Source organism: Bombina bombina, chromosome 1, assembly GCF_027579735.1.
Source record: "Bombina bombina isolate aBomBom1 chromosome 1, aBomBom1.pri, whole genome shotgun sequence".
In the NCBI taxonomy this organism is placed as follows: Eukaryota; Metazoa; Chordata; class Amphibia; order Anura; family Bombinatoridae; genus Bombina; species Bombina bombina.
The window spans coordinates 190,793,939-190,815,419 of NC_069499.1; the positions used below are offsets into that span (position 1 = coordinate 190,793,939).

Consider the following 21,481-nt stretch of genomic DNA (forward strand, 5'->3'; position numbering starts at 1 on the left):
CCACATGAAATCGGTAGTGGAGAGAGACTAGCAAAGACTGTATTGTGTTTCCTGCAGAGGACTTTCTAATATTTCTTATACTATAAATAATCAAATTATATTCTTTTTGTACTATATTAGTTGTTTAAACTAGCAGGATATGCATGTTTTTGCCTTACTCATACTGCCATATTAATGCTTAATGGTATTCAGTGACAGACTTATACATGTCTAAAAACATTTGCACAGTAACATGTTTATCAAAAAAAATAATAATTAAAAATAGATTGTGATACATTTTTATATTCTCGTGTCTAAATACAAAAAAATGGCTCCACGGAACTTTAAACACTTTAAAAATGACAGCTATTGGAAGGGTTTTAAAATGTTTAAAAGATACAAATTTAGCTGTAGTAAATCACATAATTCAGAGAAAAAAAACCCTGTGATAACTAACAATTTAGAAAACACAATTAAATAACATAAATAAAAATGTATGGACAAAAATAGAAAAATAATATATACATAAATACAATAAAAATGGGCTTTAAAATGTTCTTATGTTCAATGCAGTCCTTGAAATAATTTGCGCTGCGTTGAAACTAAGGGGCCGAATTATCAAGCTTCTGGTGAACTGCTTTGTGCAATGATAAGTCCGCTCGCACTATGATAAATATGCCCCTAAATGTTGCCATGCGGAGAGATCATATTCACAAATTGGGAAACACAAGGCTGAGACATTATCAGGCACACACAAAATAAAAAAGGAAGCGTCATTGTCAGCCGTCTACAAATGTAGAATGAGTATGTCATTTTTTGTATATTATGTATATTATATATATTTATATATATTTATAAATATTTATATATGATATAATTTACCATGAGGACATGCAATTACAAGGACAGAACCTACTGTACAATATATTACAAAGGAACAGGACAAAGGGACACAGTTGCAGATTGTTCAGGATAGGGTAATTATAAAGTCACTCACGTTAATCCCCAAGCTAATGAAGACTACAATGTTCCTCCAGCACAGCAGAGGTTAAAAGCTTAGAGAAACAACAGAGCAATTTACACAAGGAAGAAAAAATCTACAACAACGAATTTCCCTTATATATCCTAAGGCTACTAATTTGTTAGCAAGCGGCCACCAGGGATTTTGCAATGCATAAAGCAGAAGATTGTTCATATTTACCTTACGGCAGAGCAGCATGCAATTCACTGCATATAGATGCACATATTCAATGCCTTGTGTGCTCTATTAAATCTGAAGGGGTATACAAACAGGAATACTTTCCTGAAAGCCCAGAGCCAGCTCAGGCTTGCTGTGTAAATTCACAACATATTAGCATATACGTAACTTATCATACACAATCCTGAAGGTTTATGAACCATTGATGTATGAAACAGGCATTGCTATCTTGTTTTTTTATTGCTATCCTGAGATACAGCTATACCTTCTATTAGGCTTACATATATGATGAGAGATACAGCACTTTCTATTCCATATATGAAGTTGTTGGAATGATGTTTAGATAAAATAAAACCTAAAATGAATTTGCATGCAAGCTTTAAAGACCAGCTAATTCATAGGTAATGCAGCATGCCCGGGGAAGAAACCAAAGATGTCTTGAAAGCTTCCAACTTTGTCAATCTCAGATAGGCATTAAGGGAACATTAAACATATATTTTTCTTTTATTTCAGATAGAGCGTAAAATTTGAAAAAACTTTACAATTTACTTCCATTATCAATTTTGCTTCATTCTCTAGGTGTCCTTGGTTGATGTTAGGTGTTTTTCAACAATGTATACCAAGAGAACAAAGCAAATTAGCAGAAGTAAATTGGAAAGTTGTTTAAATGTATGCTCTATCTGAACCATTTAATTTTGACATTACTTTTGTGCCTTTAAAAACACTACTGGATCTTTTAATCTGGCTAACATGGCATTGCCCTTTCTGCCAGGAGTCAGTGTTGCACAAATACAATCCACAATTCTACCAAAAGCAAATTTTAAGATATTAACGGTTAGAATACAGTTGACCAGATCACAACAATGTAATCACAGAGGTAAAAAGTATATTACTATAACTGTGTTGGTTATGCAAAACTGGGGAATAAATAATAAAAGGGATTATCTGTTTTTAAACAATTAAAATTCTGTAGTAGACTGTCCCTTTAAGTTGCTATGTATGTGGTACTGGATTCTACTGTGGTCTGCAACTATTTAGTACACATAGATCCTCAATGCTATGTTACAGGAGAGTTTAACTGACATACATCTCCATGTTGACTCTCCACTTGCTGCATTCTGCTGCTTATGTACAACGTGTTTTATCCACCTGACACATAGATATTGCAACAAGAGGTGCAGTGATGTGTGATCAATACAAATGGTCAAAAAATGTCACATGATCACTGCTGATCACATACATTCAGATTTTTCTCTCAAGTGAAAATCTTAATATCAGAACTAGGCAAGATATGGAGGACTGGATTTTGGCAACACTGATGCAGCTGCAAACATTAGTTTTTTCATACATTCAAATGGAAATAAATTGAATAATTTGCAGAGAAATGATTTAGTGTAGTTATACCAGCAAGGAAATATTGAGTATATAAAACATAGTGCTCTATACTGTATTAAATAAGTATGCACAATGTCAAACCATAAGCACCAAGGGAGATTAATTTGATATTGTTCTCTTATAATATAGTTATTCATTTTAAAAAGGAACCAGAGAAATATCTGGTAATGTCTGTGCTCAATGTTGAGCGAACAACAAGGTAGAATCTATCAGGAGCTGCAAGGTGATCCCAACTCTATTCGCAAAATCTAATAATAGCTCTGAACAATTTCATATACTTAGCTCTGCCAACTCACTAAGTGTACTCCTCATATAGAATAAGCCCAAGTAGCCTCAAAAAACAGAATGTAAATTGCTAGATGCTTCTCAGATATTTTAAATAAACAGTTCAGATACATATTTGGCAAATTTGTGCATTGTTCACTATTTTTGTTTAGCAAAGGATAAACAATGCCATCTTTGAGAATCTCTTTAAGGTGGTAGTAACATTCTTTTAGAAACTGTAAAAACTACCAACTACAGTATGTTTGTGGGGTTTAGGAAATATGTAATATAAGATTAATTTTCTTGAGGGGTAATTAAAGGGATACTAAACCCAAAAGTTGCTTAAAATTGCATGCTCTATCTGAATCATGAAATAAAATATTTGGGTTCAGTATCCCTTTAATATGGTGTGTGCACATAGGATCTCTTTCAGATGCAAACCTTTACCATATTAACCAAAGTGAATATCTGACAGCAATAAATTATTTAGCAGATTCAAACCCCTGTGAATTTCTACATTAAAATAAATCTCCCTAATTGTGGAAAGCATTGAGTTTTTAGATTTTTAATTCCTTGATAAATGATGTACTCTGATTTCCAATCAATGTAACTCACCAGCAATGGGTTGTGTTAGAATATTCTAGTCTCTAAAACTAATTTTGCAGTTAACAAAAGATTAATGCTGGCGGTGTCAATAAATTGACTGGGTAAAACATTCCATACTCTGTCAATGATTCTAATGAATCAATTTAATGCTGGACCTCTAAATCAAAGCCATATTCCTTGGGGTCTAAGCCTCTTTAAACATAAAGACCAACACTGATTTGATTTTATCTGAAATATACATTAACAGACACAACATGCATTACAGTAGGAGTTTGGAAAATGTCATTTTCGGCATAGAGCTGAAAAGCCTGGTTACTATCTGCTCAATTTAATGGACACTTTGCTCTCTCGAACAGAAGACTTTCCGCGACTGGTTTTGCTCCCTGTGGCATGGTGACCACTACCTGGTCCCTTGGAGATATTTTTACTCTGTTTATTACAGCAATGATCCTGTTGGCAGGACCTCCTTGAAGAAGAGGAACCAGAGAGGCTTGGGGGTGATTTGCTGCAACCCATATATGGGGAAGAACTTCTTGGGTCATGATGATGGGGTCGCCCAGCTCTTGAGGATGATGAGCTATTGGTGCGGGGTAAAGATGAACTGCGTGGGGAGGCGCTTGGGCTACGCCTGGGAATCACAGGGCTTTTCGGAGGAGTTTTAGGACTGTGAGGTGATCCAGGGCTTTTGGACTGTGATGAACTTCTTGGTTTCTGTGATCCATTTTGAAGCATCTGAGCAAGGCGAGAGAGGAGGTCTGAGTCGGAGCTCTCACTCCCCAAAACCTTGTACCGCCGCATCCTTTAACAAAACAAGCAATAATGTTAAGATAGCAGCATACAATGAAATCCGATTGTTGATTTTCCAAGCATGCAACATTATTCAATTCCCACCATCTTTATTGAAAGGATACAACATGTGTTAATATATTCTTTATATCTGACTAGGTAAACAGATGGTGGCACATAGAAAATATTAGAAACTATCACAAAATTATTATTTTTTGCGAATAAGTATATTTAAAAAAAAAATAAGTGAAAAAACACACAGATCTAAATAAATAATACTTATACTAATATACATGAAAATCTTTACTCTAAAAGCATCAGATAAATCATTGCAAATGTTTAAAAACAGTAAGAAAGCTGTGGGTCTTATGGTTTTCGGGTCACATTGGTGCCTTAATCAAAGACCTTGGATTGTCTTTACCCTCCCTATAATTTAAAGCCAAAGGCAAAAGCTCAGGTAGAATAAAAATGCCTCTGCATGCCCAATACAAAATGTAATAGTATGTTTCTTATAAGTGTATTTAAATTTTAGACCTTAATTGTTGTTAAGATTTTTTAGCAAAAGCCTGAGCCTCAGTTTCTGTACCGAAACAAATAAAAATCAAGTCATCAATATATCTTCTGTGTGCATAAAAAAGGTTTTGTATGGGTTGGTGTCTCCAAAGACGTGGGCCACGATAAAACAACTCATCAAAATAATTATGTGTTAAGAAAGACTATAAAAAGACTATAACATAATCTTTTAAATCATCTGAATAATATCCGATGTTTCTGAATTCCTCACTGTTGTCTCAAGCCTAATATATGTGGTTTAGCTGTGCACAAACCAACAACATCAGTCGTCAGCCAACTTATATTTAAAGCCCACTGTATTTGGTTCATCAGAGTGAGCAGATGTTTAATATAGTTTAAAAATGAATCAATCCAGTTAAAGGAATATGAAACCTAAATTTATTTTGTGGATTCATACAATTTACTTCTATTTTCAAATGTGCTTTGTCCCCATGTTATTCTTTGTTGAAGAGATACCTAGTTAGGTGTCTGGATCACTACATGGCAGGAATAGTGCTGCCATCTAGTGCTCTTGCAAATGGATGCTATTCTTACAAAACTGCTGCCAAATAGTGCTCTAGACACATGCTCCTGATCTGACGTCCATGCGTTTAAAATAAAATAAAATACAGAGAACTAAGAAAATATAATAATAGAAGTAAAATAGAAAGTTGATTAAAATGGTATGCTGTGTCTGAATCATGAAACAAATATGTTGGGTTTCATGCTACTTTAAAAAGATTTTCAGAAAGGGACTCAATCCTTGATACTATGGGTCCACCCGTGACATTAGCTAGATACTTATGAATATTTGAGAATAATTGGAAAATGGGAGTAACAGGATTAGTAACAAAAATACATCTCGTCATCAATGATCCCTTGTTCTCTGCCATCATCCAATAAATCTTTCACATGTTTCTGAAACATATAAATTGGATCAAAATCTAATACCATTTAATTGACAAAGAGCCTCTTATACATGTCTGTTCTCTCCATTACAACTATATTGCCTTGTCAGATCGTGTTATTGCAAATTGTCCCTATATATAAGTGAAGACATGGCTTATAAGTCAAATTAGATGTATTAACCACAATATTGTAAGAGTGACACTAAGCCACTAAGTTTAAGAAATTGGACTCATGTCTGTATAGGGTAGAAAATGGACCTACAGTAGGGTTAAATCCAGTATATCTGGAATTTAAAGGGGTAATATAGTCAAAATTAAACTTTCATGACTCAGATAGGACATGTCATTTTAAACAACTTTCCAATTTACTTTTAACATCAAATTTGCTTTGTTCTCTTGGTATTCTTAGTTGAAAGCTAAACCCAGGTAGGCTCATATGCTAATTTCTAAGCCCTTGAAGTCTGCCTATCTGAATGCATTTGACAGTTTTTCACAGCTAGAGGGCACTATGTGTGCCATATAGATAACATAGTGCTCATGACCATGGAGTTACTTATGAGAGGGCACTGACTGGCTAAAATTCAACTCTAAGAACAGGGGGTTAAAAATAAACACTTTATTTAACAAATATGCAGTAACAAACAAAAAATATCAAAATGGATCAAATTAGGAAGTGGGTAATCACCATCCACTTCTACATATTCATTGTAAGATGATCCAACAGAATTAAAAACATTAAAAAAGGGCTGTGTGCCCTAGAGGCTGCATGCAGCAACACAGATTATAGAGTGAAATGAGCATACAGAAATAAGTATCACACAGAGCATACAGACTATGCGCTCAAAGGCGTCCTCCTGCTTGCGTACTGCTGGGATTGAACCCAGTCAGCCGATTTCTAAATAAGTTCCCTGTATCTAGTTATAACATTCATACCACAAATCACTCAGTGGCTTTGCATATCATACAGTATGCTTATATTCTTAAAACTGCTCCAATTTCATTCTAAATGGCTTGTATACGTTCATAGCTAGATACAGTGTGTCACCAATCGTCACTGTGTAACACAGAAACTAATCATAAATTCATCTGTATACTAAATATATTCGGTAGTTACAAACAATAACTGTATTCACTTTATGCTCAATATTATGCCCAATATTGGGATAGCGGTATCTCTATATAATATAAAGTACACGTTGTGCACTAAGAGCCAATCTAGTTGATCTCTAGATAAATCACTATCATAGGCTATTGTAGCAATAATTAGACCAAAGTAACAAGCCGTAGTAACTGTGAGCAACAGAGAGCGCCTCTAGGACAAGCCGTAGTAACTGTGAGCAACAGAGAGCGCCTCTAGGAGGACGCCTTTGAGCGCATAGTCTGTATGCTCTGTGTGATACTTATTTCTGTATTCTCATTTCACTCTATAATCTGTGTTGCAGCATGCAGCCTCTAGGGCACACAGCCCTTTTTTAATGTTTTTAATTCTGTTGGATCATCTTACAATGAATATGTAGAAGTGGATGGTGATTACCCACTTCCTAATTTGATCCATTTTGATATTTTTGTTCGTTACTGCATATTTGTTAAATAAAGTGTTTATTTTTAACCCCCTTTTCTTATTAATTTACTAGTGCCTAATTCAGCACTTGGCTTCAATGCCAAAATCCCTTAATTTTTGTAACACATCCATAAAATTCAACTCTGTCACAAGAACTTAAATAAGGGGGCAGTCTGCAGGGGCTTAGATACAAGGTAATCACAGAGGTGAAAAGTGCATTAATATAACAGTGTTGATTATGCAGAACTGGGGAATGGGTAATAAAGGGATTATCTATCTTTTTAAACAATGACAATTCTGGAGAAGACTGTCCCTTTAAAGGCATGTTCAGATTCTAGCTCTAATTGCAACAAAGTAAGTATCACACATTGTGCCAAAGAATAATAATAATAAAAAAATATGTTTTACCTAGCTTCTACTCCCACTCTGCTTGGTGGTTTTCCAGGTGGCGGCCTTGGAACAAACTGATTTGAAGGAGGATTGATTATCTGATCATTACTAGTCCAGGACACCGGACGTGGAATTTTGCTCTTTCTAGACTGTGAGCTGAGAGATGACCCTGTCCCTTCCTCAGATGACTTGACCGCCTGAGAATCTGCATCCATTTTAGTACAGCAGAAAATATCTTCCTCAGAAAAGCGTACAGGCTGTGGTGATGACTTTTCCTCCAGAGACTTGTCTGAGGCACTTGAAAGATCACCGAGAATAGATTTAAATTGTCGCTTTTCAACCACTTGCCTTGCCAAGTCAGTTTGGTAAGCTTTTTTTAACAGAAGCTTCTCCTTGGCAGAAATTGGAGATGACTCAGATGCTGTGTCAACCTCTTGAACTAAAACAGGGATTCTGCTGTGCCTAGTTGTAAAAACAGGTTTAATCTGAGCCTTCTTCAATTGTTGTGATCCATTAGGTTCAGTCTGCACTTCATTTTTTAGGCTCTTGTGTTCACATTCTTGGTCCAACAACACTGGTGTGTTATTTTTATGGTCAAGAAGACCATTAGCAGCAGCAACAATATCATTTACATCATGAAATCCATTTAGCTGAACATCTTCCAATAAACTGACTGAGCGGATTGCAATATAATCCTTAGCTTGTTGACCTGAAATGTCAACAGTCTCAGTTGCTTCTGGCTTTGATATTTCTAAAAATAATTCATTGTGTGGCACAGAATTGAAAGTCCGTAGCTCAACAGGTTGATTAGAAGCTATATTTTCAAAAGGTTTGTGGTGCTCTGATAGGACACAATATACAGGAGTCTCAACACAATTTGCTTCTTGCAGCTTTTGGTCACACTCCTTTACAAAGTTTGTTTGGCTTGAATCTCTAGATTTGACACATATCTTTTCCTGGCTATTATTATTATTCAACCGCATGGCCAGGTCTGTTTTGCCAATGAAAGCATCCTCCGACTCTGCATATTCTGTTCTGTTGTCCTGTGGAGATAATTCCATATGGTTGTCTTGGTCTCTCTTTTCCAAATGAGGACCACAAGGAAAACTCTCAGATGCAGATTGTGTTGATGTTACCGAAGGACGTGGGATAGTCATCTATTTGAAAACAAACCAACAAAAAAATAAATATACCTGTGATTTTCTACCAAAATAATTGTAACAACAAATAAAAAAATCACAATTTTACACAACACAGAATATTAGTGTGGAATTATCAGTGTTTCTTTTTTGTGTGAGGTTCTGTGTTTTCTAAAAGAAAAAAAAAGAAAATATTAGAAGGTTCCTTATCTTATTGTTTACAATGTTTGCTTAAATATGTGTGTCCTAAGGACATTTAGAATTTTTATTTGAGTCACAATCTCTCAACAGATAAAAGTTCAACAAATCTGGGATTTGCCAAAAGTAAAGTTTAGATTCCATAAACCAAAAACATAAAACCATTACATTTTCCTGCTTATATTTTTTCATCTGAGAACTTAAAGGGGCACCCAAATAAAAATTAAACCTTCACGATTCAGATAGAACGTACCATTTTAAACAACGTTCCAATTTACTTCCATTAATAAAATATGCACACTCTTTTTATATTTACACTTTTTGAATCACTAGCATGTGCAAGAATTCACAGAATATATATATAAATATATGTATTTGTGATTGTGTGATGGCTGTCACATGATCCAGAGTGGAAAGACACAACTTTGAAATTTGTCAGAAAAAAATCTACTACTCATTTGAAGTTTAGACTAAGTTCTATTGCATTGTTGTGTTATCATGCATTTTGTTGATTATGCAAATCTTTTGTGTTTACTGGTCCTTTATACTCTGAGACTATTTTTTATTTAGCATTTTTAAAGAAATACAGAACAACTGACATCAGCTTAAACTAACTACAAGATATTATGTTGTAGCCAGTTAGTTAAGAGGATTTGAAACAAGAGCGTATTAAAAAAAAGGTTACCTGAAAAGTATACAATTTTATGAATTTAGGACATTTCAGAAACTACTTGAAAACAGAAAGTTTAAAGGAGCTTAATCCCCAAAATAACTTTAAATAAACAGCAGATTGTTATGTGGTTATACCAATTAAATGTATTTATTGTTAACGATAAATTGGGTTTTCTTTCTCACACTCATAGAACTATATTAATAACTACTAGTTCAGTAACACATTAACAATATGAAGGCAAAGGAGAGAGAAAAAAATTCTCCTGTTTAGATATGAAGAATACAGACGAAGGAATGACTGGGATTTCAGGCTTCAGGAGAGGTTAAAAAGTTCAAGGTTTATTGCACATAAACAATAGTAAAGCAGTCCATCACCACAGTAGCATACAGCCATAGATATGAATAAGTATGGTCTATTGAATTTCCGTTTTTCAGAGAAAAAAAAAAAAAGGTCTAATTTCCATGTTTACAGTTAAACTGCACTCTGAGGAGACCGCATTTCTAAAGATCTGTGGTTGTATCTCAACCAGATGGAATCAGATCTTTAGAGATCAGTCCAAAATGAGTGCAACCCAAATGGACAGAATTGAGACCGTGGCTATCACAGTCCAATATGGTACACTTGTCTCTGAAAAACTACCAAAGAGAAAATCTCATTTGGCATGTAGGCTCACAGAGCCAGGAAATTTAGCAAATACCACATGAAATCTAACAATAGGAATAACATAAATTATGCTTACCAGATAATTCCTTTCCATCTGTATGAGGGGAGTCCACGGCTTCATTCCTTACTTGTGGAACCTGGCCATGAGGAGGAGGCAAAGACACCCCAGCCAAAGGCTTAAATACCTCCCCCACTCCTCTCATCCCCCAGTCATTCTGCCAAGGGAACAAGGAACAATAGGAGAAATATCAGGGTATAAAAGGTGCCCGAAGAATAAAAAATTTTTAGGTCCGCCCAACGGAGAAACCGGGCGGGGGCCATGGACTCTCCACATACAGATGGAAAGGAAATTATCTGGTAAGCATAATTTATGTTTTCCAACTTAATATGAGGAGAGTCCACGGCTTCATTCCTTACTTGTGGGAAACATATACCCAAGCTCTAGAGGACACTGAATGAAAACGGGAGGGTAAAAAAGAGGCGGACCCCAATCTGAGGGCACCACAGCCTGTAAATCCTTTCTCCCAAAAACTGCTTCAGCCGAAGCAAAAAACGTCAAATTTGTAAAACTTTGAAAAAGTATGTAAGGTGGACCAGGTAGCAGCCCTACAAATCTGCTCCAAAGAGGCCTCATTTTTGAAGGTCCAAGAAGAAGCCACAGCTCTAGTTGAATAAGCCGTAATCCTCTGAGGAGGCGTATGTCCCACTGTTTCATATGCTAAGCGGATGATGCTCCTCAATGAAAACGATAGGGAAGTGGAAGAAGCCTTCTGCCCTCTGCGCTTCCCAGAATAGACAACAAACAATGCCGAAGTCTGTCTAAAATCTTTCGTAGAGTGAAGATAGAATTTCAAAGCCCGAACCACATCCAAATTATGAAGTAATCGCTTCTTCGAATTAGGACAAAAGGAAGGAACCACGATCTCCAGATTGATGTTACGATCAGACACAACCTTAGGGAGAAAACCCAACCCAGTGCGAAGAACAGCCTTATAAGCATGAAAAACAAGGTAAGGAGCCCTCACATTGCAAGGCCACCAACTCAGAGACTCTACATGCTGAAGCAATAGCCAATAGAAAAAGAACCTTCCAAGACAGTAACTTGATGTCAACCGAATGCATGGGGGTCAATTTATCAAGCTCCGTTTGATTTTGATGAACAAAGGGACCCTGTACCAGCAGATCCCTGCGACAAGGTAACCTCCATGGAGATGATGACATCCCCACTAGGTCTGCAAACCACATCCTTCGCGGCCACGATGGAGCAATTAGAATAGTCGAAGCTTGCTCCTGCTTCATGCGGGCCACTACCCGAGGTAGAAGTGGTAACGGTGGAAAAATGTAAACTAGACTGAACCCCCAAGGAACTGCTAAGGCATCTATCAGATCTGCCTGGGGATCCCTGGACTGCAACCCGTATCTGGGTAGCTTGGTATTGAGTCTGGATGCCATGAAATATATCTCCGGTGTCCCCCATCTTTTGTAAATCTCCGCAAACACCTCGGGATGGAGAGACCATTCCCCCGGATGAAACGATTGCTGAGAAAGTCCGCTTCCCAGTTGTCCACATCAGGAAAGTGGATCCCTGATAGCGAGCAGTTGTGGGCCTCCGCCCAATACAGAATCCAAGATACTTCCCTCATGGCTAGAGAGATTCTTGTTCCCCCATGATGGTTGATGTAAGCCACCGAGGTAATGTTGTCCGATTGGAATCTGATAAACTGGGACGAACCCAGAACAGGCCAAGCCTTCAGAGCGATGAAGATCGCTCAAAGTTCCAGAATGTTGATCAGCAGAATAGATTCCTCTCGAGTCCACCGGCCCTGTGCCTCCCTGGCACCCCAAACAGCTCCCTATCCTGATAGACTTGCGTCCGTAGTCACAATCTCCCAGGATAGTCTCAAGAAGGATGTCCCCTGGGACAGGTGATCTGGACAGAGCCACTAAGAGAGCCATTCTCTCGATCAGTTGTCCAGAGAAATCTGTTGGGACAGATTCAAGTCATCGCCGTTCCATTGCCTCAGCATGCACAACTGCAGAGGTCTGAGATGGAACCTGGCAAATGGGATGATATCTATGCTGGACACCATGAGCCCAATCACCTCCATACACCGGGCCACAGATGGCCTTAAGGAGGTCTAGAGGACAAGACAACTGGAAGTAATTTTGCAAGGTCTCTGGTCTGTAAGAAATATCTTCATAGATACGGAATCTATTATCGTGCCCAGGAATTCCACTCTGGTACTGGGAACCAGAGAACTCTTTCCTAAGTTTATCTTCCATCCATGAGATTGAAGAAGAAGAGATCTCGAATAGTCTTCTGCCAGCCGGCAGACGGAGCTTGGACAAGAATGTTGTCCGACCTCCCGATTGGTTAAATTCCAGACACGTGACCACTACGTCAGCGAACCCGGAAGTGGCAGTGTAAACGCCAAGAATGACAAGAGGGGTAAGTGTGAAGTGGTAAGGTCGGAGAAAGCACATTATAACATAAGCTTTCGGATTTCGGTAAGTAGGACTCCATTGTTTATTGGGATACCATTGTCTATTGGAATACGATTGTTCATTGAAACATTATAACGACAACTAAATACGAGTTAAGAAACAAGTTAAGAAACAATCCTTCGCTCCAAAAACTTAATCTCTTTCCAAAGTGACTTGGGACTATAATAAAGACTAATATATTACACAAGGAGCAGTCCTAAAAACAACTTGCCACAAACGCAACATTGTGATACACGTTGGCAATTTAATTAGTTTGTTTTTAAATTGTGAATTTAAAGTGTATATCATCTTTTTATGAAGATTTATTGTGGATCCACCATTTTTAGGTTAGATGACATAGAATGCAAATTATAATTGTATTTAATTTAATAAAGTGCACCTTAGATTAACTAGTACCAAGAGGTTTATTAAGGTCTATTCACACCTTGATTTTTATGTATACTTGGTAATGAATGTTCAGATATACTTGTACATACTTGTTCATTGATATTTTATACAAATAATAAATACCATCTATTTTATTTTATGTTAAGATTTGTGAGTATACTGTAACCGATTTTTTCTTAGATTATCGAGTTATATTGTTCAAATTATAGGTGTAGTAAGCTTTTAAGCGCACTCTTACCATTAGATGTTTGTATTTATTGTGAGATTTTGGGATAATTCTCACTTAAAGAGTTGCCATACTACTTATATTGAGTATATTTTTTTACTTAAACTTGTAACTATGTACTATTATTCTGCTTCAAAATCTCAATAAAAAAAAATTAAAAAAAGGGGGGGGGGGCTCGAGTTTGAGGAAAGAGAAAGCTCTTTGGTAAATTCCATTTCTGCTGAAAAGAAGGTGTCTGCACTTGAATATAGTCTATAGCCACTACTGAGATGCCTTGAGCCCAACCCATCATCAGTAAGACCCACAGTACAGGGCTCCAAATTTCCACTTGCCCAGGGTGAATAGAGATAGTGAGTGAATGTTGAAGCAAAATTCACTCACTATATCAAAGGCTGAATGTGCAGGAGCATATGTAACTATTGGTCATCAGTACCAATTAAGTAGCATATCTGGATTGAAGTGGGAGAGTTTTGGAGCTCTATACATAAAACCTTGGAATATTGTGGAGAAATAAGAAATACTCTGTACCCATAGTACAGTTCATTTTTAGCAAATAACTCCTTTAAATAGGATAATGTACTTGGACAAACAGCTGATCATTTTTTTGTATTCAAAGTAACTGCAGGGACACTTTTTGCAAGTAAACTGGGCTCTTTCTTCTTCTTCTTCCACTACTTTTCTATAGCAAATATTGCAGAACTGAAATGATCAGTATAGGTACCAGTATCCGCTATTTTAAATTACTGTTCCCTTTATCAATCTAAAGGCCACCCATGGTCAGTTTTCCATGTTAATACCCATGCAAAATTAAAAAAAAAAAAGGGCAAATGGGACATTAAACAGTTTTGTTTCAGGTCCCTGCTGCCTTAGATTGAACCTGTCCTGGTTTATGCAACTTTGCATCATGGGAGAGGGAGATAAATGCCGTCTATGCACTATGCAAAATGGCCAGCAAATGTATATATTTGTTACAGTTCAAAATAAAAATTATTAAACATTTCTGCCCAAAAAAGTGTTTCACAATGGCTAAAAAATATGCAAACAGGGTGTGGGGTAGTGGGTGTGGTGTGGGTGGTTTCAGAAGTGGCAAGAAACATTTTGGTTTTGCTAGTAGTTTAGGACTTGAAATTTTAAGCCCTGCCACTGTAACTTGCTAAACACCCTGGGGGAAGTGGCAAGGTTGAAGTGTATAGGCATAAATTGGTAATGCAAGTCTAGAAAGGCAAACCAAAGGAACGTCACATGGTCTTTTTGAATAGGGATATGCATATAAGCATCTTTTAAGTCTAGTGTAGACATAAACTAACCCTCCTACAGTAAAGAAAGAATAGTGCACTCGATAGCAAGGTTTCTGCCTTGATTGGCTCTCGAGCCACATGAGAGAGAATAAATATTTCACAAGGAAATCTGGATCAAATCTGATTCTGTATCTTTGATTCTGTATCCTTGAAACACGATCTCTAAAAACCAAGGGTATGATGATGGACTTTTCACACACCTCCCAAAAAAGCTGTAATCTGCTCCATGCTGGAACTACATTCAGGGCAGACATATTCATGCTAGCTTACACTGGTAAAAGTAACAACAAAAATATTATAGACCTATACTTGCTCTTGGCTTTTCTTCCTATAGTTCCCTTTTACCCAGTGACTGTAGCAATAATAGCATCTAGACCTGGAACAAACAGGGTTTTTACCTTTAAACATCTCCACAGCTGTGTCACAAATTAAGCTATGAGCAGTCGTAGCTTAACATGATTCTGGATATCTTCCAAGGATGCTTCTACAGATGTAAACTCAGAGAGGTTATCACACAAATACAATGTATATGCAGCAGCACATGCTACATTGACAGCCAGGCAAATGAAGAAACCTGCCTGCTGAAAAGAGTGTCTGTGGGTGCCCTCAAGTGTCTTGTGCATTGGGTCTTTGAAAAAGATACTGTCCTCTGAATGAATAGTAGTCCACCTTGCTAATGTGGAAATGACTCCATACACTTTAGGTAGTGTCTCTCATACCTGCAAAGTAGAGGTTGGCAAGGGAAGCATAACCTTAAATTTGACAGACAGGCTTAGAACCCAGTTCAGAGAAGGATACCAGGATAGGAAGGTAGAAGGCTGCTTAAGAGTAGAATTAATAATGTATCTATCCACTTAGTGATAGCATTACTAAACATTTAACACTTTCCTTAATACAGCAAGAATTTGCTCTAACCTGAAATAGGACACCTCTTCCCCCATGACATCCATGGGGGCACTGAGACTGAAAAGTCCTCTTTATCCCTTTCCTGCCAGGGTTAAAGTGTCTACATTGGAACAACTGTTCCGACGTAAACAATTTGAAATCTTGCGATCGTGCAAGTGATCACGAGATTTCAATGATGGGTTCACATCAGGGGGGCGTCCCTATGATGCTAGGCACGCCTTCCAGACCGTGATCCCATCAGGGAAGCACCAGTGGCTTCAGGAAAGCCACCCAGTTAGGACGTTGTATTCCGTCCATCGGCGTTAAAGCCCAGAAAAATGTGGACGGAATACAACGCCGTAACGGCGTTAAAAGATTAAAGAAACAGTCTAAATGTAATGCACCCTTCCTAGTTAAAGAGGAAATAGACAGGTCATTCAGCAGTGGAGACTCATAAGTCCATCTATAGCCATATTACTTAAACTTAGGGGATAGCGCAGTAGAGCTTCTAGAAAGACACACTGTAACTGTAGAATCTCCTCAACGGAGAGCTACACACTACCCAGGCTCAAATAAATGAAACACAGGCCAAATACATTTTCAGCTTTCTTTATATTAAGCAATTGCATTTTGTTTTAAATGCAGCATACTGCTCTCACCACCTCCATAGATCACAGGGAACCAGTTTATGTAGTTAGATGAGTTCCACACAGAAAAGAAAGGAGGAGATGATCTATGATGCCACAGGCTTTGTACTGCAAACCACAACTTCTAGCCCTTTGTGTGCTACTGTACAAGTTGTCCCTGATTATTTCCAGTCAGATCACTATGAAAATAGCATGTTTTATGTAAGGCAGACAGTGCTAATGTCCTTCCTGCTATTTGTCAGCACTAGGGCATTTTCTTAAAATGCCCCAAATTATGCCAAAATTTCCCAAAAATGCATGTCAAACCCCAATGCTACAAGGTGATGTTCCTCTAAATAGATGGTAGGCGGTGGAAGGTAACATTTTCTATTTACCTGTCATGCCTTCCTTTACCATGCACTGTAGCATTCTGCACTCAGTGGAAAGGCCTATCTAATAAAGTGCAAGCACAGTTCTAAGGATCTAAATAAGCAGCACATTGTAGACTAAGGGGCCCATTTATCAAAGGGCTTGCGGACCTGATCCGACACTGCGGATCAGGTCCGCAAGACCTCGCTAAATGCAGAGAGCAATACGCTCTCCGCATTTAACATTGCACCAGCAGCTCACAAGAGCTGCTGGTGCAACGCCGCCCCCTGCTGACTCGCGGCCAATCGGCCGCCAGCAGGGAGGTGTCAATCAACCCGATCGTATTCGATCGGGTTGATTTCCGGCGATTTCTGTCCGCCTGCTCAGAGCAGGCGGACAGGGTTATGGAGCAGCGGTCTTTAGACCGCTGCTTCATAACTTGTGTTTCTGGCGAGTCTGAAAACTCGCCAGAAACACGGCCCTTCAAGCTCCATACGGAGCTTGATAAATGGGCCTGCATGGGATTGGCAGACAAGTCCGTTGTTTACCTGGGAGGAGAGGACTGTGAAATCTCCAACTGGAAGAGGATTTTCCCTTCCCAGCTTAACTCCTGTCCTCCCCTCTGTTCATGAGGCACTATTGAGTGAGGTCTCAAATTGGTTTAAAAAACCCTCTCAATGAGGTGAAGGGCACGTCAGAATTCACCTTCATCTTCTAGAGTATAGGGTCAAGCTCTGGAATGTAGGGGTGGTTTTGCCTCCTCCGGGTCGACAGGTAATATAATTCAACATGCAATGACTTTTGTGAAAGAAAAATAAATAATTTAACTATATTGTGAACTTTTGAAAATACACCCTGGGGGCTAAATAGGCGAATTCCTATTTGAACAGAATACTCCTTTAAACCAGTTTCTGTTCTATAATTTCTCAAATAATGAACCTCCAAAATTTAATCAGCTAGTCACTAAAAGTAAAACGTTATCAAAGAGAACAGATGATGATACCGGAGGTTTCAATGCTACAGACCAAAAAATTATATTTTCCTGTCTTTGTTCTTTATTGTGTATTTTTTTTATTTGATTGTTTCAAATGGAGTGTGTGTATCTTATATGATTCTTCCTTTATGATTAGTGGATATACTACCCAATTATATAGAAAGCTTTAGTGTGCTAGTAATATAAGTCTTCTAGTCTTTAATTTTGCAAAGTGAAATCAAAGCACCTTCTGCCAATCACTGCCTTATAAAACACCTGCTTTCTTCATTTAATTATGTGTATGTTTTGTACATGCCACAAATAAACTTTCAAGGTTTTAAAAACAACAAAAAACAACCTGTAATGGATTTAGATATAATCCTTACAAATGAACATACTTAACACTTAAAAATTAATGGACACTACAACCTTGACACGAACTGACACAGTGATGGTTGAATTATGGACACACTGATTAATTCACCTGAGATTTAGATATTCGAATTAAGGAGGGATACTTGGTACCACTATGGGGTGGGATAGGCAGCTTCCTGCGGCTGGTCGAGGAGGAGGAATTGGAGCAGTTCTCTGCTGACAGACTCTTGGGAATGCCAACCTCTTTCCTGTGTAGAGACTCAGATCGACTGGATTGGGAAGTAAGAGGGCTTGTGAAGCGCATGAGAGAGCTTGGAAGTCTCAAGGTGGAGAAAAGCGGAATGTGAAAAGCCTCAAGCTGTGAGAACATGCAATGAAGGGGGGACAAAACAAGATATTTACTTACCAATAAAAAAAAATTCACGTTCAGAATGACAGCACATGAACTTAGTGTCCTTAGAAGAAACATGTCTGATTTATATTTCTCTGCATCACACGATTTATCTAGATTATTGGTGCCTACACACATATGCCCCTGTGATTAGCTAGCAACCAGTATTGCCGCTGTGGAGATGATTTTAACTATTTGTTAATTTTAACATTGCAGGGGTTAAATGTATAGTTATATGCAAGCAACAGTGCAATAATAAAATGCTCTAGCACATTAGACTATTCTCTTTCTGCATTTTTATGTTCCTTTTAAAAGGGACACAAAACCCAATTTTTTTATTTCATGCTTCAGATAGAGCATGAAATTTTAAGCAACTTTCTAATTTACTCCTATTATAAATTTCTCTTCGTTCTCTTGCTATCTTTATTTGAAAAAAACTAAAATGTAAGCATAGGAGCCGGCCCATTTTTGGTTCAGCACCTAGGTAGCGCTTGCTGATTGGTCGGCTCCTATGCTTACATTCCTGCCTTTTCAAATAAAGATATCAAGAGAACGAAGTAAAATTTATAATAGGAGTAAATTAGAAAGTTGCTTAAAATTGCATGCTCTATCTAAATCATAAAATAAAAAAAACATAATTTATGCTTACCTGATAAATTCCTTTCTTCTGTTGTGTGATCAGTCCACGGGTCATCATTACTTCTGGGATATAACTCCTCCCCAACAGGAAATGCAAGAGGATTCACCCAGCAGAGCTGCATATAGCTCCTCCCCTCTACGTCAGTCCCAGTCATTCGACCAAGAAACAACGAGAAAGGAGTAACCAAGGGTGAAGTGGTGACTGGAGTATAATTTAAAAGATATTTACCTGCCTTAAAACAGGGCGGGCCGTGGACTGATCACACAACAGAAGAAAGGAATTTATCAGGTAAGCATAAATTATGTTTTCTTCTGTTATGTGTGATCAGTCCACGGGTCATCATTACTTCTGGGATACCAATACCAAAGCAAAAGTACACGGATGACGGGAGGGATAGGCAGGCTCATTATACAGAAGGAACCACTGCCTGAAGAACCTTTCTCCCAAAAATAGCCTCCGAAGAAGCAAAAGTGTCAAATTTGTAAAATTTGGAAAAAGTATGAAGCGAAGACCAAGTTGCAGCCTTGCAAATCTGTTCAACAGAGGCCTCATTCTTAAAGGCCCAAGTGGAAGCCACAGCTCTAGTGGAGTGAGCTGTAATTCTTTCAGGAGGCTGCTGTCCAGCAGTCTCATAGGCTAAACGTATTATGCTACGAAGCCAAAAAGAGAGAGAGGTAGCAGAAGCTTTTTGACCTCTCCTCTGTCCAGAGTAAACGACAAACAAGGAAGAAGTTTGGCGAAAATCTTTAGTTGCCTGCAAGTAGAACTTGAGGGCACGAACTACATCCAGATTGTGTAAAAGACGTTCCTTCTTTGAAGAAGGATTTGGACACAAGGATGGGACAACAATCTCTTGATTGATGTTCCTGTTAGTGACTACCTTAGGTAAGAACCCAGGTTTAGTACGCAGAACTACCTTGTCTGAGTGAAAAATCAGATAAGGGGAATCACAATGTAAGGCTGATAACTCAGAGACTCTTCGAGCCGAGGAAATAGCCATTAAAAACAGAACTTTCCAAGATAACATTTTTATATCAATGGAATGAAGGGGTTCAAACGGAACACCCTGTAAAACGTTAAGAACTAAGTTTAAACTCCATGGTGGAGCAACAGCTTTAAACACAGGCTTGATCCTAGCTAAAGCCTGACAAAAGGACTGGACGTCTGGATTTTCTGACAGACGTCTGTGTAACAAGATGGACAGAGCTGAAATCTGTCCCTTTAATGAACTAGCTGATAAACCCTTTTCTAAACCTTCTTGTAGAAAAGACAATATCCTAGCGATCCTAACCTTACTCCAGGAGTAACCTTTGGATTCGCACCAGTATAGGTATTTCCGCCATATTTTATGGTAAATCCTTCTGGTAACAGGCTTCCTAGCCTGAATCAGGGTATCAATAACCGACTCAGAAAAACCACGTTTTGATAAAATCAAGCGTTCAATTTCCAAGCAGTCAGCTTCAGAGAAGTTAGATTTTGATGTTTGAATGGACCCTGTATCAGAAGGTCCTGTCTCAGAGGTAGAGACCAAGGCGGACAGGATGACATGTCCACTAGATCTGCATACCAAGTCCTGCGTGGCCAAGCAGGTGCTATTAGAATTACTGATGCTCTCTCCTGTTTGATTTTGGCAATCAATCGAGGAAGCAGCGGGAAGGGTGGAAACACATAAGCCATCCTGAAGTTCCAAGGTGCTGTCAAAGCATCTATCAGAACTGCTCCCGGATCCCTGGATCTGGACCCGTAGCGAGGAAGTTTGGCGTTCTGGCGAGACGCCATGAGATCTATCTCTGGTTTGCCCCAACGTCGAAGTATTTGGGCAAAGACCTCCGGATGAAGTTCCCACTCCCCCGGATGAAGAGTCTGGCGACTCAAGAAATCCGCCTCCCAGTTCTCCACTCCCGGGATGTGGATTGCTGACAGGTGGCAAGAGTGAGACTCTGCCCAGCGAATTATCTTTGATACTTCCATCATTGCTAGGGAGCTTCTTGTCCCTCCCTGATGGTTGATGTAAGCTACAGTCGTGATGTTGTCCGACTGAAACCTGATGAACCCCCGAGTTATTAACTGGGGCCAAGCCAGAAGGGCATTGAGAACTGCTCTCAATTCCAGAATGTTTATTGGAAGGAGACTCTCCTCCTGATTCCATAGTCCCTGAGCCTTCAGAGAATTCCAGACAGCGCCCCAACCTAGTAGGCTGGCGTCTGTTGTTACAATTGTCCAGTCTGGCCTGCTGAATGGCATTCCCCTGGACAGGTGTGGCCGATGAAGCCACCATAGAAGAGAATTTCTGGTCTCTTGATTCAGATTCAGAGTAGGGGACAAATCTGAGTAATCCCCATTCCACTGACTTAGCATGCATAGTTGCAGCGGTCTGAGGTGTAGGCGTGCAAAAGGTACTATGTCCATTGCCGCTACCATTAAGCCGATCACCTCCATGCATTGAGCTACTGACGGGTGTTGAATGGAATGAAGGACGCGGCATGCATTTTGA

The 21,481-nt window shown here is 38.6% G+C and overlaps 1 protein-coding gene across 1 annotated transcript in view; it reads right to left on the bottom strand.

Annotated features, from left to right (window-relative positions):
- Positions 1-262: 262 nt before the first annotated feature.
- TTBK2 (tau tubulin kinase 2) overlaps positions 263-21,481 on the bottom strand; it is a 384,453-nt gene continuing 363,234 nt past the window's right edge. Inside the window, exons 14-15 of the mRNA XM_053697795.1 lie at positions 7,658-8,796; positions 263-4,241 (exon numbers count right to left, since the gene is read on the bottom strand). Of these exons, the coding sequence (XP_053553770.1) occupies positions 3,758-4,241; positions 7,658-8,796 (1,623 nt within the window). The 3' untranslated portion in view covers positions 263-3,757. The remainder of the gene's footprint in view (positions 4,242-7,657; positions 8,797-21,481) is intronic.